At 38.7% G+C, this 19,090-nt stretch overlaps 1 protein-coding gene across 4 annotated transcripts; it reads left to right on the plus strand.

Annotated features, from left to right (window-relative positions):
* The first annotated feature begins 69 nt into the window (after positions 1 to 69).
* LOC107384023 (uncharacterized) lies at positions 70 to 15,709 on the plus strand. 4 transcript variants are annotated; one of them, XM_070556111.1, is made up of 9 exons: positions 70 to 463; positions 4,295 to 4,402; positions 6,295 to 6,402; positions 12,801 to 12,932; positions 13,033 to 13,116; positions 13,411 to 13,485; positions 13,572 to 13,610; positions 14,834 to 14,916; positions 15,005 to 15,709. In XM_070556111.1, the coding sequence occupies exons 1-9, from the start codon at positions 406 to 408 to the stop codon at positions 15,074 to 15,076; spliced, it is 759 nt and encodes a 252-aa protein (XP_070412212.1). In that variant the 5' UTR covers positions 70 to 405; the 3' UTR covers positions 15,077 to 15,709. The 4 variants fall into 4 exon arrangements, with proteins under 4 accessions (XP_070412212.1, XP_070412213.1, XP_015812503.3 ...); XM_070556112.1 differs by having other exon boundaries at positions 13,036 to 13,116; XM_015957017.3 differs by lacking the exon at positions 12,801 to 12,932.
* The last annotated feature ends 3,381 nt before the right edge of the window (positions 15,710 to 19,090 follow it).

Raw genomic sequence — 19,090 nt, forward strand, 5'->3', positions numbered from 1 at the left:
TTTTCAGGTGAAATTTTGAATAAAATAAAATAAACTCAAAAGGCCTGAAACTTTTTTGAGCCACTTGGCTAACCCTGAGCCCACTTTCTCGTGTTGCTCATCATTCTAAACCAGCCTTGTACTTGGTAACTGTTGCAGTACTGCATTCAATAAAGTCAAATCATCTTTCAGACTTCTGCAGAATATGTAACAGATTAATTTAATTTGTCATTGATCAAGTGAATAAAAATTAATTGAAAATGGAACAGGTTTGCCTGTCAGGTGTCAGAAATGCGGATGTTTTATGATGTAATAAGTGACCAAAGGTGGTTTCAAAACCAGTAGAACTGGAAAGTTGAAAGATCTTAGAGGAAAAGCTGTCCTAGGACCTGAGCATTGACACTTAGTTGCTCAACAGCCGTAACCATGGGTTTCTTTGTGCGTTACCTTTTGATTATAATAGGGATACTGCATTCCTGTGAGGGTGAGTAAAATATACATCTCTAACATGATTCTTTTGGTCAAATTTAAAATTTTCTCATAAAATAACAGCTATTTCAATGATCAATGCAAATTATGATTTAAGGAATGATTTCAAGGCATCGGGAAGGGGATATGAGCAGTGTACATCATTATGTAGATCAATCTTTATATTTTCTAATGCAACAAATATATAAACACAATGAAATGTACGTGACATCCTGCTGGTAAAACCCGATTCCATTTGTAGCGTCACGAAATGGCCTGGTTTTAAGACTCAGGGCAGATCCACAGCCTGGGTCACCTTGCCCTGGCCACTGCTCCAATCTCCGATAGTCCTTCACAGGAGACTTAAAGTCCGCTACCACTCCTTCAATCTGCAGCTGTCTTCTTATCTGACTGCTATTCCATCCACAGCAAGGCGAGGGCATTTCAAGATTTAAAAGAATCATTTAATCTCTTTACTACTAATCATCAAGGTTAATTATAACTGTGTTTAATTACTGAAATGAATTATTATTCTTTGGTTAATTATTTATGATAATCAGTTATGTTAATGACAAGTAATCATGTGCACTTATACACAGAAACACAGGTCACAGTAACTAAGTTAAAGGTAACTTGCGCTCACATGGTCTTTTCCCATAACACCAGAACTTTTTATCTTCAGGAGGGCGTGTTTCTGAGGGTTTGTTAAACTTTCCTTCTACATGTCAAAACCTGATTCGTTAGAAATGATAATAGCCATCTTTTAAAACTGAACTCTCGTCATTTGCGAATGAGTTCTAGAGAAGTTGGGACGGCCGCCCAACGCTCTTTAACCAACAAAGCAATTTCTGTCATGCTGGCAGAAATTGCTCCGACACAACCAAACGACACCTGCAGAACAGCCTGATGCTTCGAGATTCCTTAAGAATCTGCAGACGCAACCCAATTCCACCTGAAATTCACATGCATACATGTATATATATACACACACATACACATACACATATATATATACACATACATATATGTATACATATATACACACATACACATACACATATATATACACATACATATTTGTATACATATATATATATATATATATATATATATATATATATATATATATATATATATATATATACACACACATGTATACATATATATATATGCATGTGAATTTCATTCGTCAATTAGTTTGATCTTCTTAGGGATTAAAACATAAGCTGACAGCAACAGCCTTTAATTCCTAGATATGTGGTTTATTAACCCTACACATTTGACATGCGATCCCGGATGAAACTTTATGAATTACTCAGTTGTACTTCATACTTTAAAGTTTGGGGATAGAGAAAGGATTTATTTTAAGAGACATCACATGATAGTGAGATTAAATTAACTACATAGAGGCCAAGATGCAACACAGTTCCTGTTCCTAATTACATGAAACTGACTAATTGTCATGTCCGAACAGCTCTCATTTCAATATTCCGTCATGAATAAGCTTGGTTATGTTTTGTGTTTGAAATGACTAAGTCATAACTTTATGAGCCATTTTTCACTGTTTTACCAGTAAATAAATGTCATTTCCCTGAATACCAGTGAGTTAAGGATTTTGTCATTTAGGTCAAACAATATCAGCAGATGCATCAACAGGTAATTTCCACAATGTAACTATTGTAATGCCTGTTAGTTATTGCAACATATTGATGAGCTGCATTTAACTTTAGCACTGTTTCCTCAAGTTAACGTTTTATTTCAATTGTTTCAAGCAGTGGCGGATCCATAATTTTTTTCTGCAGGTGCTATGAAGGAGCAAGTCTTTTTAAATCTCGTTTAAAGACCCACTTTTACACTTTGGCTTTTAGACAGTGACTCGTTTTAGTGTTTTATTGTGTCATTGTTTTAATGTGCTCTTATTATTCATGTTTTCTCTGCTTTTAATTGAGATTTTTATCCTTTGTTTTAGCTCCTTGTAATGGGTGTGTTTTGTTTTAGCCTGTGCAGCACTTTGGGCAGCTCCCATGCTGCATTTTAAATGTGCTATATAAATGCTATGCTATGTTATGCTATGCTTTATTGAGGGTGCTATGAAGGAAGTGGTCATGCGTACATATACTGTTCTCTAAAACTTGAACTTGAAATTGCTTAGTTAAACAGGTAAAATGAAACCAACCACATAAACACGTCGTTCTGTTTCCATTATCTGCTATATAAACATATCTAATTTATTGAAACAAAATGGGCATTTAATACACAATGATTGTTTAATTTTTTAATGATGATAAATAAAATCTAGATAAGACAAAGTTACATTTCAAGACTTGAGTTGAAACACCAGTTGCATTCACGCTTCAGGGGATTTCTTTAACACGAACACATTACTTCCTGCTTCAAGCGATCTACTGCATCATCTTTATCTGTTATCAGTGTTCTGTTACTGCTTGTTCTAGCATTCTTAACCCTTTAATGTTCTCACTATAGTTTATTTTTACAGGTATTTTTTGCACTTCTAATCATTTGGTGCTCTTGTGGGAGCAGATTTTCAGAGACGTTCAGCACACGATCCACAAAGAGTGTGAATGAACGTCCATTTGGAGCTGTACAAAATCTGTACCGCAAAGAGGCTTGAGTCAGCACGACCATTAGCAGGACCTTTTTTTATTTTTATTTATTTTATTTTTTTTAGTATTTCCATAACAAATCAGAGAGAAAACTTGTTCTTGAAATAATTTTTTTTCTGGAAACTTTAGATATGCATTCAATTTTTTTTCTTAGAATCTAAAAATTCACTGTTTATTTTATTATTTGCAAAGTTCTAGCTCAAGAACCAGATTCAACTACTAATACAGGCAATATCGTCATCCCAACTACATAACTTCTACTTTCTGTGTCTGTTAATTTATTGAAACTGACTGAATTAATTTACTAATTTCTGTCAAGCAATACTGATTATGGTTACACATCTAAACCTAGTTTAAGACAAATTGAGCTTTAATAAATGAAACACACAATCACTTTCAAGTATTTTTTCAAAGGTTGACATAAAATTCTAAACTTTGAGAAGTTCAAACCTAAAATACAACTTCAAAGTGTATCTCAACATGAGCTCAATTTCGTTTCTGATCCCCATATGTTTTATTTTTCACAAAAGCCTCTAAAAGCTGATGGTTTGAAGCTTTATTAGGATTATTGAATATTTTCTGTTGTTGTTGTTTGAAAGACAGCTTTGTCGTGACAGACTGAAAAGCAACATTCCTTAGTTACACTGTACTTCAGAGGAATTTTTTGTCACTTTTCCAAAACTCAGAAATGAAGTTTATCTTGTGATATTTTTCTTCTTCCTGAATGCCATTGAGTTGATGTGCTATTGTACTATGGCGACTGTGCTAAATGCCAGTTGTACTTACTACTAGTGCAGCATAGCTCAGGAGGTAGAGCGGGTTGTCCAGTAATCAGAGGGTTGCAGGATCCCCTGCAGGGAATTTTGCTGTTGTGTCTTTGAGCGAGACATTTCACCCTCCTACCAGTCAACCCCATGAATGCGTTTGGCCTTTGGGAAGACGCCTGAGTGCCAAGAGAAAACCCACACTGGCATAAGAAGAACATGCAATCTTTGTGCAGAAAGGCTGCTAAACAATTACTGAAAAATCTTCTCTTTTGTATTCCAACAGTTTTAAAAATTACAGCTACATCATGACAAACATGATGTAGCTGTAATCATATACAGAATCACATACATGTGATACAGAACAATACGTTCTGTATCACAGATCGTACTTCTTCATCCCTAAAACCAATAAAAATGCTGACAGAATCTTCATCTCATCTGTTCCTATTTTAACAGCAACTACTGAACCTCCCGTGATTCCTTTGCCTATGACTACCACACAGACCACCAGCGATGCCACATCACCTTCTGGTGGTTTTCAAATACCAGACTCAACGTCTGAAGGTTGGTCATGTTCAGTGTTGGGAGTAACGCGGTACAAAAGTAATTAATTACTGTAATGCATTGCTTTTTGCTATAATGTGGTAATGTAAGGCATTACAGGGAAAGAAAATGGTAATATTTACTCGGTACAATTGTCAGTAACGCGGTAATTACAATGCATTTTTAAACCCAGAATCAAGCTGTGTTTCTTAAAAATTCAATCTGCGGGAAACCCGAAAAAAGTTCCAGTATCTGCATATATTACGTCATTTATGGACTCAGCTTGCAGGCAGAGAGGACGCAGTGGTAACGGCTCAACTACTCCAGCTGCATCCTGCATGCGGCCGCTATAACATTCACAAAATCGCTCCACTAAAACAAAATAATTCACCTGCGATCGTTCATATCAGCGCATGTTCTCTGGTATTCTGTACTTTTCTGACATGCTTTGCCTCAGCTGAGTTAATCTGGGCTCCGGTGATTTCAACTCATTGCTGCTGGAGCGCCGCACATGTGAAGATCCCTTTGGCTGATTAGTTGGAAAGTGGGAAATCTAGGAAACGGGTTTTCTGGAAGACGGAGAACACATGCAGCATGCAGGAAGGTTAGAGAGAGAAAGGGCAGGAAATTATTCAAATAAAATCAAGAAAACAAAACAAAGTGCTTGAAAAGAAAAAATGTAGGTAGATTTATCCCCAATACTCATTTTTACCAGTGAAAAGCAATAATATATAAGCATTTAATATTTATACATGTGATAGAATCAGATCACCCCAGAAGTCAGTCCCACATCCAGGGCCGTATCAAGGCATTTGGGGACCAAGGTAAATATAGGCTTGGAGCCCCCACCACCTCACTCGCCGCTCAATCTAAGATGGCAGCGTGCTGAGAGTACAGTTTGTTGTTGCATTTATTACATAAACAATTCTTCTAAAGAACAGTTTTAACAGCAATCCTAGCTCAGACACCACATCACCTTCCACCGGATGTGTCATGAGTTCACCAGGCATCAGATTACCAAACTCATACTGAAGTTGTTTTCTTGAAAGTAACAGAGTAATGCAAAAGTAGTGTAATGCCTTACATTTTAAAATCAGTAATATTGTAATGTAATGAATTACTTTAAAATGACAGTAACAAGTAATAAATAATGCATTACAGTTTTGAAGTAACTTGCCCAACACTGGTCATGTTAATGTTAAAACTAACAAAGTGAGTCAGAAGAAAACTGGTGCTTTAGCACGGCTCTTCCTTACTGTGTACTACCGCTCCAACAATGACCAATGCAGCAACTGGGTCAAATACCGGTTGCACTTACAACCAGAGCGGCAGTAGTTTAGAAGGTAGAGTGGGTTATCCAGGTATCACAGGGTTGCAGGATCAATCCCACCTCCCTGAAGGGAATCCTGCTGTTGTGTCTTTGAGGGAGACATTTTACCCTCCTTACAGTCAACCTTACATGAATGCTTTTGGCCAATTGGAGGAAGCCTGAAAACCCAGAGAGAACCCACACTGGCATAGGGAGAGCATGCAACCTTTGTGCAGAAAGGCTGCAGCCAATATTCAAATATGTGACCTTCTAGCTGAAAGACCTTAGTGCTACCAACTGAGCCAACATGCAGCCCCAGTAACAAAATTAACAAATTAACATAAGTGGAAGAGTTGGCTAAACAGTTACTGAAAAAAATCTTATTTTTTTATATTCTAGCAGTTTTAGAAATTATAGCTACATCATGACAAACATTATTACATTTTAAAATCGTTAGCTGACTCTGTTATAACCAAAATCTTGTACTCTTCCAACGTCAGACACCAGCTCACGTACGTTCTGTATCACAGATCGTACTTCTTCATCCCTAAAACCAATAAAAATGCTGACAGAATCTTCATCTCATCTGTTCCTATTTTAACAGCAACTACTGAACCTCCCGTGATTCCTTTGCCTATGACTACCACACAGACCACCAGCGATGGCACATCACCTTCTGGTGGCTTTCAACTATCAAACTCAACATCTGAAGGTTGGTCATGTTAATGTTAAAACTAAAACTCATGTTTTAGCGTGGCTCTTCCTTACTGTGTACTACCACTCCAACAATGGCCAGCGCAAAGACTACCCATTCACCAGGTAGCAGCGACATTCGACTGCATCGTTCTACCTGTAATTTACAGTGACAGAGGATATCAGAGAAAATCATCTACTTCTATTCTACCCACTCTGCTTTCATTTCTTGTAACCCTCCCAAACCCATGTTTGCCTTCAGATAGTTCTAAATATGCCTCTGAAGTATGACGACATACTTACACATCTATCAGAATATTTTTCTAACTTGTGTGTGTGTGTGTGTGTGTGTGTGTGTGTGTGTGTGTGTGTGTGTGTGTGTGTGTGTGTGTGTGTGTGTGTGTGTGTGTGTGTGTGTGTGTGTGTGTGTAACTATGTAATGTTAATAATAGTTACTAATGTAACTATTGCACTTTCTATTTCCAGTAGTTACTGCAACATATTGATCAGCTGCATTCATTGTTAGCACTGTTTCCTCATGTTATCCTTTCTTTAACTGTGTATTCCCATTGTTAAATTTTTTTCCTTAAAGATTTAAAATACAAAGATCCCTTGTGATTTTTTTAGTTAATATTTATACAACTTAGTTCTACAGGTAACACTCTTTTCCCTGTTCCCATCAACTGCATCCATGTTCACCAGTGTGTTTCAGATTATTACATGTCTAAATGCATCTAGGAACAAACTGGGCATTTACATCATAATGATTTTCATTTAAAAATAACAAAAACTACAATCTAAATAAAGCTCTGTTAAATAAAAATGATAGAAAACAACTTCAGATGAACCACTTTTGTTATTTTTCTGATCTCTGCATGCATAATTAAAAAAAACTCGTGGCTTTGACTTTGACACTAACTGGCCATGACAGTTTGAAAACCAGCTTTCCCTTGATATTCTGAAGAACAGCATTCCTGGTTATGTTGTACAAAACTGTTCAGAGTTGCAGATCCACCCCTTTTAATTTTCCCATGACTTGATTTGAAACACCAGTTGCATTTACGCCTCAAGCAGGGGATTTCTTCAACACAAACACATTACTTCCTGCTTCAAGCAATCTACTGCAACACATTTATCAGCTGTTTCTGTTATCAGCCTTCTGTGTCTACATAACATTCTTAACCCTGAAATGTACTCAGCTTATTTTTACAGGTATGTCTTTAAATGAAAAATGTCAAACTTCCAATCATTTGGTGCTCTTGTGGGAGCACCAAATAACCGCTTTTCTTTCAGACCGCACAGATTATTGTTACATTTAAACCAAGTTTAAAACAAATTAAGCTTTAATAAAATGAAACACAAGATCACTTTCAATCTTTTTTTCCAACGGCTGACATAAAATTCTAAACTTGTGAAGTTTAAACCTAAAATACAACTTCAAAATGTATCTCAACATGAGCTCAAAGTTGCTTCTGATCCCTATATGTGGTATATTTCACAAAAACCTCTAAAAGCTGATGGTTTGAAGCGTCATTAGGATTATTGGATATATTCTGTTGTTGTTTGAAAGCCAGCTTTGTCGTGACAGACAGAACAGCAACATTCCTTAGTTAAGCTGTACTTCAGATCAACGGGGTTTGTTGGGACTTTTTCAAAATTTAGCAATGAAGATTTTTTTTGTCATATTTTCCTCTTCCTGAATGCCATAGAGTTGATGAATAGCACTTTGGCAACTGAATCAAATACCAGTTGCACTTACTAGAGCTGCAGTAGCTCAGGAGGTAGAGTACGTTGTCCAGTGAATGAAGGGTTGCAGGATCAATCACCATTCCCTGTAGGGAATCCTGTCGTCGAGTCCTTGGACAAGATACTTCACCCTCCTTGCTTGCTGGTGGTGGTCAGAGTGACTGGTGACCTCTGTGTACAGCAGCCTTATCCAAGCTGTGGCTACGGTGTAGCTCATCACCATCAGAGTGTGAATGTTTGTGTGAAGTGCTTTGAAGTCCTCTGACTCAGAAAGGTGCTATACAAGCACAGGTCATTTATCACTACTCCAGCTGGCACTTCCTATTTCCATTTAATGTAATCGTTTTAAATCTTCCTCTGGAGTCAAATAGTTCTTACATTTCTCAAATCCATTCACTCACACCAAATATGAATGTGGCTCAGGAGGTAGGAGTTCTCTAACTGGTGGATTACTGGTTCAAACTCCCCTCCATCCATCTCAATCACTGTGTCCTTGAGCAAGACCCTTGAACTGATCAGGTGGTGGTAGTCATTGCATCCTGCGGCAGCTTCACTTCTGCCAGTGTGCCCATGGGCAGTTGTAGCTACGCTGTAGTTTAACACTTTCAGCATGTGACAAGGTGAATCAGTAGGGACCGACTGATTGTATTGTGAAGTGATTTGGAGTCCTTGGACTTGATAAAACATGAACAAATACAGACCATTGACTATTTATTTTCAGGAAAAATATATGATTACAGTCAACATGTCATTCTCAGTCATCCAGGTCACCATCCTCATTATCAACTTTGTTTATTAAGCACTTTCCATTTGTCAGGAGACAAGCCAAAGTACAGTACACGTATAAAAGAATTAAAATATTTCTGACCCATGGAAGGACCGACAAAGTATACATGAGTCTGATGGTCTAAATCCCACTGTTGCTTTATGCACAGAGCTACAGAGCTTTTTCCTCAACAAGATCCTTGGTATTAGGCTTAGCCTCCAGCCTCAAATACACACTATCCATGTGGAACCGCCGGATCCACCTGCCTTCTCAGACTTTGCTCCAGTTCAGCTTGCTGACTTGATGAAACTGATTAGCTCCATGAAGCCAGCTGGCTCTTCGGTGGACTGCCTCCCAGCTAAATTGGTACGTGACTCGGTGTCTGCGCTGAGCCCGGCACTCATGAACATTTTTAACATTAGCCTCAGCACTGGAGTGTTCCCTAAGGTTTTTAAAGATGCGGTTGTTCAGCCGATATTGAAAAAACCTGGTTTGGATCCCTCCACTTATGAGAACTTTCGCCCGATATCGAAAGTCCCGTTTCTCTCGAAGGTCCTTGAGAAAATTGTGCATGGCCAGATCTCTGCCCATATGAATAGCAACTCGTTGCTGGATGTATTTCAGTCAGCTTTTAGACCAAACCATAGCACAGAGTCTGCTTTGATTAGGGTGCTAAATGACATTCTGGTGGCATCTGACTCTGGGTCTAGGGTACTGCTGCTCCAGCTGGACCTTTCAGCGGCTTTTGATACGGTCGATCACCAAATTTTACTGAATCGGCTTGGGTCTTGGGTTGGGGTGACGGGGGTGGCGCTTAAATGGTTCCGCTCCTACCTATCAAACCGTACCATCTCTGTACAGATTGGTGACTGTGCATCCTCCAGTCTTCCACTGCCTTGGGGGGTGCCGCAAGGTTCCGTTCTTGGGCCATTGCTGTTTTCAATCTACCTTCTGCCTCTGGGCAATATCCTGAATCAGCATGGCCTGAGCTACCACATCTACGCAGATGACTGTCAGCTATACGTGGAAATGGACGAGAAAAATGCGGGCTCGAAATTGGCTGCATGTATGGATGACGTGAAGGGCTGGCTGGCATCCAACTTCTTAAAACTGAATGAAAAGAAGTCTGAGTTTATTGTTTTTGACCCCCGCAACCACCATGGCTCTCACCCTGTTTGTGACCTTTTAACCCTTAACCCCAAACAGTGTGTGACGAGTCTCGGGGTCAAGCTGGATGCTGGACTCACAATGGCCCCACAGATAAACTCTGTAGTGAGGTCGTGTTTTTATCAGCTTCGCCGCCTTACTCACCTCAGACGAATCCTGAAACGGAGGCATTTGGAGTCAGTCATTCATGCATTCATTACCTCTCGCCTGGACTATGCAAACGCCCTCCTCGTTGGTGTTCCGGACTCTGCCCTGAATCGGCTGCAGGTTGTTCAGAATGCTGCTGCCAGGTTCTTGACGGGTACACACCGACGTAGCCACATTACACCTGTCCTGGCACATCTTCACTGGCTCCCTGTCATTTTCAGAGTGCAGTTTAAGTTACTGACTTTTGTTTTTAAAGCGCTCAGTGACCTGGCACCTTCCTACCTCTCTGCCCTTCTCACTCCATATGTGCCCACTCGCTCGTTGAGGTCGGCTGACCTATTGCTGCTGCACACGCCGCGGATGAGGCTCAAATCGCGGGGTGAACGAGCATTTGTCCATGCTGCCCCAAAGCTATGGAACTCATTGCCCATTGGAGTTCGGCAGGCTCCATCTCTGGCGGTTTTTAAATCTCGTTTAAAGACCCACTTTTATACTTTGGCTTTTAGACAGTGACTCGTTTTAGTGTTTTATTGTGTCATTGTTTTAATGTGTTCTTATTATTCATGTTTTCTCTGCTTTTAATTGAGATTTTATCCTTAGTTTTAGCTCCTTGTAATGGGTGTGTTTTGTTTTAGCCTGTGCAGCACTTTGGGCAGCTCCCATGCTGCATTTTAAATGTGCTATATAAATAAACTATGCTATGCTATGCTATGCTATGCTATGCTATGAAAACAAATAAAACCGGGGGATAAAAGCAAAAGGTGCAAAATATGGCTAACTCACATGCTGGCGGAGCACCACAGTAGAATAGTGAGTCTTCATCTGACTCTTAAAAACTGGCAGTGAGGTCACGGTAATCCAAAGAGGTTTGGATGAAGGCAACTTGGCTTCTTTGGTTTCTTGTAGACATTTTGCTTCTCATGGGAGCTTTGTCAATTTGGACTGAAATTTGGGAGGGTCAAGCTCGTAAACTGTAGCTGTCTATTATTTCTTGATGAGCTGAAACTACATGTGAATACCCCTTCTCCCTCCCCCCTCTGGAGTCATTGGGGTTGTTAGGCTCTATTGTGTGGGGATGGTTGTTGAAATTAGATGCAGGATGGTGTGATAACTGTTTAGGTTTTTCCCATTTGACATAGACAGGTTCCTTGACTCCTCTCTCACACCATCTAGCTACTCTGTCCAGAATGTGTACTTTGTCATCTTCAAAAGTGTGTCCCTTGTCCTTTAGGTGTAAGTAGATTCCAGAGACTTGACCTAAAAATGTGGCTCTCCTTTGTTGTGCCATGTGCTTGTGTTTGGTTTCCCCTGCGTACAAGTCTGGACAGTCTTCATTGCAATGGATGGCGTAAACGACACCACAAGGCTTCTGTTGGGGTGTTTTGTCTTTTTGGATAAACCAATTTCTGTCTGAGGGTGTTGTTGGGTTTAAGGTTTACCGGGATGCTGTGTTGGGAGAAGATTCTTCTTCTCTGAGAACCCTGTTACGTATGGGATGATGGTGCTTTGCGCCTTTTAGCTACAGTTTATAAGCTTTACTATCCCATATTCCAGTCAGAATTAACTAAACTCCTTGGATGAGAAGCAAAATGTCTTCAAGAAACCCAAAATGTCCAGTTGTCTTCATTCTAAACCCTTTGGATTACCAGTCAACCTTACATGAATGCTTTTGGCCAATGGGAGGAAGTCTGAGAACCCAGAGAAAACCCACTCTGGCATAGGGAGAACATGCCAACTCTGTGTAGAATGGCCTGAGCCAATATTCAAACATGTGACCTTCTAGCTGCGAGACCATAGTGCTACCAACTGAGCCAACATACAGCCCCAGTAACAAAATTAACAAATTAACATTAGTAGCACAGTCAGCTAAACAGTTACTAATAAATATTTTAGTCTAAAACTCATTTCTAACTTGTTGCAGCTACAAGCATCATAAGGTTTTAAATCATTAGCTGACTCTGTGATAAACAAAATCTTTATTTGTTAAATGAGTAAAATGTCAGACACTAGCTCAAGTTCTATATATGTCAAATTGTACTTCATCTCAATAAAATACTGGTAGACTCTTCCTCTCATCTGTTCTTTTTTAACAGAAATCCCTACATCTCCTATGATTCCTTCCAACACAACGACACATTCTGATAATATATAAATATATATATATATATATATATATATATATATATATATATATATATATATATATATATATATATATATATATATATATATAACAAACTCAACATCTGGAGGTTGGTCATGTTAATGTTAAAACAAAGTAAGTCAGAAAAAGCTCATTTTTGGCACGGCTCCCCTTTACTGTGTACTACAGCTCCAGCACTGGGCAACACAACAGCTCCTATTTCACCAGGTAACAACGGCATACACTCTGCTTCCTTCTACCTGTAATTTACACTGACAGATGATATCATCTACTGTACTTCTATTCTACCCACTCTGCTTCCATTTCTTGTAACCCACCCAAACCCATGTTTGCCCTCAGACAGTTCTTTTAAAACCCTCTGAAATATACGAGGGCTTTTCTATTGAGATTTTTATAATATTTCTTTTTGTCTGTCTGTCTTTCTTAGTCCCAAGCTGTGCTCTTCCATTTCCAATGTGTTGCCCTGGACGCAATGATGCCTGTCGCAGAGTCTCGTGCTACTGTGACCAATATTGCTTGCAAAACAACGACTGCTGTTCTGACTATGTGTCAACCTGCAGTGAGAATAAATATGGAATATACAAACTGATAATAGCTCCATACTGCCGCACAGATAGAGAGCACCCACAAATATTTTCTATCTTTATGTTCTTAATCAGCAGCCACCATCACTTCTGCACCCACCGTGACTCTCCCTGAGGGATCGACATGGCAATCAGACAACACCACCACTTCTTCTACAGGTTGGTTTTTGTCAAGTAAACGTTTTTCATGATTATGCAAAGCTGGAATTATTAACAATAAAGGTATATCAATAACCATTTCAAAAGTACATGACATACAGCTACATCATGACAAGCATTATTATATTTAAAAGTCATTAGCTGACTCTGTTATAACCAATACCTTGTATTTTTAAATGAGTAAAACGTCAGACACCAGCTCACATAAGTTTTGTATCACGGATCGTACTTCTTCATCCCTAAAACCAATAAAAGTACTGACATGTCCTTCCTCACATCTGCTCCTTTTTTAAGCAAGTACCACACGAACCACCAGCGATGCCACACCACCTTCTGGTGGCTTTCGTATATCAAACTCAACATCTGAAGGTTGGTCATGTTAATGTTAAAACTAACAAAATGAGTCAGAAGAAAACTCATGGTTTAGCATGGCTCCTCTTTACTGTGTACTACAGCTCCAAGAATGACCAGCGCTGCAACCACCTACTCACCAGGTAACTGTAACCGATAACTTGTATTTTTTAAATGAGTAAAAGGTCGGTGGTCAGCTCTAAGTTCTGTATGTCAGATCGTACTTTGTCATCTCAATAAAGTACTAGCATATTATTCCTCTCATCTTCATGTACATCTTCATCTCTGCAGCTTTCAATACAAAAAACACCTACACCTCCCACATCCCATGGTATTCCAGTGATACACCCCCACTTATTCTACTGTTTTTTTTTGTCATGTAAACATTTTCCATGATTGTGCAAATCTGAAATTATTTACAAAAAAGGTTTATCACTAACCATTTTAAAAGTACATGACCAGGTTAGCAAGACCTCAAAAACCCTGTTTTCATATTAACAATATCTGAACGTTGCATTTAATGGTGGATCCATATTTACCATATGCTACAGCACATCATGAATGATAAAAGCAAAAGCAATGAGGATGTTTTCATTTAATCTGTACTGAATCTAATTCTGGGTTTCACACTTTTAACACTTTATAAAAAAAATGATTTACCTACACAGATCTACAAGAAAATGTTCCTTAATGCTTCATCACACACTGTGATTCCTGTTTGTCTTTTCTTTTTTTAACTCAGAGACAAAAAAACGTCTGATTTGTGTGTACTGGTGCAGACATGTGTATCACTGATCAAGATGTACAGTGTGACATCTCTGCTTGCTTCCATTGCTTGAAACCCCAGAAGGTGTATCTTAAATCCCAGAGCAATGCATGCATACTTGCATTATATTTCACTTTTAAAGGTGTTTAATCCCTTTCCACTAACTTGCTGGGTTTAAACACAGGCTTTGCACTTTTCCGTTTGATCAACATTTTGACATTTGTAATAAATGGCAGGGTGGAGATGAAAGCAGCTTAGGATGTGTGTAGGTGGGTGGCAAATGAGCAACAACTTTAGTTTTCCACAAGTACTTGTTTAAAATTTTTGAAAAATAGAATGCCAGATTCACAGCGAATTATTAAATAATACTCTAGTCCACAAACATAAAGAAGTAAAATGGTGACCTACTGATCACAAGAGAAGTGGCGCCATCATGTGGCGACGCACTCCGTCACATCAACAGCAGCGACAATGACACATTCCCAGTATTGACAAAGCTCATCAACCACTTTCAGCTCAGAAAAAAATTATTTGTGGTGTGTGATTTTCGAGAGATATCATATCAAAGAGTTTTTGTTTTTTGTTTTTTTTCTGTTTCAGATACCCGACCTGTAAGAGTTTTCTTAAATGCTCATATTTTATCAAGTTATAATGAGGATGAAGTTTTTAAGGCTTTTTCTGATGTAAGTACACATTTTCAAAACATGCATTTCACAGTCTTCATCTCAAAGTGTTTGAGTTAATAATACATGTATTTCTATTTTCTCACAGTATGTATCCCGGGTGCTCCAGCAGAGCTGCAGAGGCTGCACCGTGTCACTCGGGCTCATCCGTACCCCTTAACAAGTGCCTACTCTCAGCCACAGACTGCACCAGCTGTGGTGCGTCAAGCTGCAAAACAATCTGTCAAATCTAAACTTTAAATCATCACTTGGTGAAGACACAAAAATTGTATCAGTCAAGTGGTCTTTGTAGTTTGGCTTTTTGTAAAACCTGTAATGCAAATCAGAGTCGCCAGTCACAAACCTTCTAGCTAGTTTTACGTCCTCTGAAAAATGGCAAATAAAACATGTTTTATATTGAGATGAAGCACAAGCCATTAAAATACAGTTTATTGGTAGGTGTTGAGTAAACAAATGTACAGGGTTCAGTAAAAATGTGTCTAACTGTGTTGTTTTCTTTTAGTTTTTCATTATCTCTGTTTCTTTTGTGGGTACTGGTAAAAATATTTTATTTTTGTGTTAATGTTTTCAAATCCTCAGTTTTACATATTTGATTTTGTTCTGTATTTTTCAGCTTCCTGTGATCAAGTTGCTTTCTTTATGGTTTTTGGTTAAGTTGCCGAGCAAAATCCATTTGCTTCGGCAAATGAAGGTCTAGATTCCAGGCTAGAAAATGCATGAAGCCAAAAACTGCTTTGGGTGTGTTTATTCATGAGGACATAACAATAAAACATGATCAAAAGCTCCAAAAGTTGATTTTTGCATGATAAAGTCCCTTTCACATAAAAATGTTCACCATCCTCCCCACTTAAAACAATCTGCTGCAGCATGTTGATCATTGATCAGCTCCACTCTATTGTTCTAACATTCTCAACACTTATGTATACTGAGTTATACATTTTTAATGCGAAGGTCAGCAAATCAGAGTCCACAGCAAAGGATTTTGCCTTAGAAACTGGAGCTGACATGCATTGCAGTCTGCTTCCAGCATGTTTCATGCATGTTTTAGATCATGAAAACAACTGAATTGTTTAATCTGGTTATGAATCACCTCTGTGGACACTAAGGAAGGCTGGGGAGATATTTCAGCTTTTAGATTAAGGTGCAAGAAAATAATTCACGGCATTTTTGCGTTTGATTTCTACTAAACTGACACCAGGGGGGTGCTATAAGCAAGTCAAAACTGCCCAGTCTCCCATCAAAGAAGCTATCTGGATTGTGTATTTTATCTGATGGCACCATCTAGTGGCTGGCAAGTGTGTAACATTAAGACGTTTTCACTTCCGTGTTCATGGCCTAAGCAATGCCTCTCATATAAGTGCACTCCTCTAACTGACAAAACAGAGCTAAAACACATTAGTTATTGTGCTCATGCTATGTTGTTTATTCATATATTTATATTTTAAAAGCTTCATTCGAATTTGAATTTATTCATAAATTCGTATTTTAAAAGCTTCATTATCCATGAGGAATGTTGCCAACTCTTCATCAAAAGCGATATGTCCTTAACCTCTTGAACCCTAGGCCATTTTTCTGAGATTTTCTTGAAAAAGACGTGCCCAAAGTGAATTGAGTATATCTCATAAACTACAAAGTTTATTTGAGCTGCTTTGGTGTCAAAATAAAGGTAAGACTCTAAAGTTTACTCTAAAATTCTAAAAAGCAATACTTATGTCACTGATTGAGAGTAACAGGATCTGGAACACAGCATAAATGAGAAAAAAAGCTGTTCCACCTAAAATAAAATTCGTATTTATGATGTTAACAGTCCTTCTAAAATACCTAGCCTAAAACATCTAGAAATCCACAGAATAGAGTGTGAACATTTTCTTACCCAAAACTAATAAAAAATAAAGGAAGTATAGAAAAGTTAGAGAGGTTTAGTTGATAGAAATACAGGCGGACCTCATATGGGCCATTCCCATCTGTACCGGGTCGGCCCGGGCCGGGTAGCGTAGGTTGTTTACATATCTGGGTGGCCTGGTATTTTTCCGGGCCAACCAAGGCTCATTCTCAGCCCTCTTCTCGAGGGGGTCTGCTTCAGGCCGACCAGGGCCAACACACCCACTGCTGACAGCAAATTCACACCTTCCATTAGAGCAAGCCTCTGATTGGTGGGTAGAATCAGCCCACATGGGCTTAAGACAAGGATGTGTGGAATCAACCGGGCCAGGCTGGGGCCGACTGGAGCTACCCGGCCCGGGCCGACCCGGTACAGATGGGAATGGCCCAATATTGGACCAATTTGGGCACCTTTTGGCACAGTTTGTGCCACTGGGAAATTATCAGTTTTTTTTTTCTTAGATTCTTTTTTCCCTCATTTTTATCTTATCTTAGAATGTCTTTCCATCTAAAAAAAATATGTTTTTGAGGGTTTTTGGGAAAAATCCACCCAACATTTATTTATCCATTCAAAATAAGGGAAAATCCTACAGATGAATTAATTTGACTCCTAATGGAGCAAATTTATTAACAACAAAATGGAAAATAGAATTTCACAACAAGGAAACCAAGAAAACTGAACAATTATCATACGTAAAAAATCAGGTTGGCCATGAAAATGTAAAAATCACTCACTGTCAGAGCTGCACAAACACATTTGAGGTAACATACATATAGTTATTTGTCTACATAATCTTCTCTACATAAGCATTTTAGCTTATTTTCTCTTAGCTTATTTAAAAAAGATAAGGAGTACCACTTCACTACAATTATGTCCCAAAATTAAATAGATGAGATAACCAGAATGACTAATGGAAGTGTATTGTAAAAAGCTGGAGAGTTAGCATTTTAAGAATCTGTTGGGGTGAGATTCCTCTTTACCCTCCGGTAAATTCCTCTCTCGCTCCACTCCCGGTTCTTTTGAGGTCTACACCTTAAGCCCCAAATAATACGTGCACACGCAATATCTGCGTTGGCCTGAGATGAGTCATATACGAGCAGTTATCTGCTAATGTGTTCTGACCCCTGAGTCTGCTCCTCAGCTTTTTATTTTCAAAGTTACACAAGCGCACACACATCAGAAAGAGTGGTCCTGTCGGTGAATTCAAACATCAAATGTCGTTCTTTACACAAAGATGGGTGTTCCTGCTGTGAGTTCACAGTCTAAAGCCCATTTCAGCTTCATCTGCCCAACGACAGCCAATACATTTCTAATAACAGAACTTCTCTTTTACCCAGCAACAGGTCAGTTTTCACCAAATAAAGACACGTCCTCTAATCTGCATTGGGACATTTTAGTTGCGTTATATCTATCTTCTGCTTGTCATTTACATGTACTTCACTTTCCTGTTATTTATTATGAACTTTAACTTTATCACAAGTGCTGCTCAAGTCAGGCTGGAACTGTGGCAACCAGCGTCCGGCACCCTTGCTGTCTGGAGAGCTATTCCGGCTGTACTACAACATTTGTATAAAGTATCACAAGTCGCATTTCCTGTAAAGCAAATAACACAGTAAGCAATAAAATCATTTGATGATTATATTAAATAAAACGTGAAAATCGCCCACAGCAAAACACAACACACCAGCAATTACAGTTTTACTTTAACCCAGGCCAGCACTGGAAGCTACCGTTCTTCTATCTGCTCCACTGAAAACCAGCACAGCTTCAGCAGCCTATGGAGGTTAGTAACTGAGATTGTTTTAGATTTGCTCTCAATGTCCAAATGATTGTTCATCCACCAGTCATGAACATGATCATCTGCTACTGGCCCAGCGGCCATGTTAGGATTGGCGTGCAAGACTATCTGACACAGTGATCAGTTTGGACATCAGCACATGATCAGGCTCTTCTCAGATCAGGTTTGTTGGCGCACAATAGAAAGAAAAGCTACTACTTAGCATGTTAGAGAACCTCAATTGTGTTTGTGTGTCCCTGTGTAACCCCGTGATGGACTCACAGACATGCTCTGTTTAAACTCAGGCTTTCAATCATCTACTCATAATCAGATTTTAGATTCATTTGTGTTTTGACAATCAAACTAATAAAAACTCAGAAACTACACCCAACTTATTTTTTCAGATACCCAATATGTAAAGGTTTTCCCAAATACCCACATTTGACTTAGTTATAAAACCAACAATGACATTTTTTTGTCATTGATGTAAGCACAAATTTTTAATTTATACATCC

Source organism: Nothobranchius furzeri, chromosome 11, assembly GCF_043380555.1.
Source record: "Nothobranchius furzeri strain GRZ-AD chromosome 11, NfurGRZ-RIMD1, whole genome shotgun sequence".
Taxonomy (NCBI): Eukaryota; Metazoa; Chordata; class Actinopteri; order Cyprinodontiformes; family Nothobranchiidae; genus Nothobranchius; species Nothobranchius furzeri.

Bases quoted from the DNA above. Each gene is read 5' to 3' on its own strand.
- LOC107384023 (XM_070556111.1), top strand. From the start codon at position 406: ATGGGTTTCTTTGTGCGTTACCTTTTGATTATAATAGGGATACTGCAT. The intron at 6,403-12,800 runs GTTGGTCATGTT...TGTCTTTCTTAG, and splicing joins ATCAAACTCAACATCTGAAG to TCCCAAGCTGTGCTCTTCCA. The intron at 14,917-15,004 runs GTAAGTACACAT...ATTTTCTCACAG, and splicing joins TTTTTAAGGCTTTTTCTGAT to TATGTATCCCGGGTGCTCCA.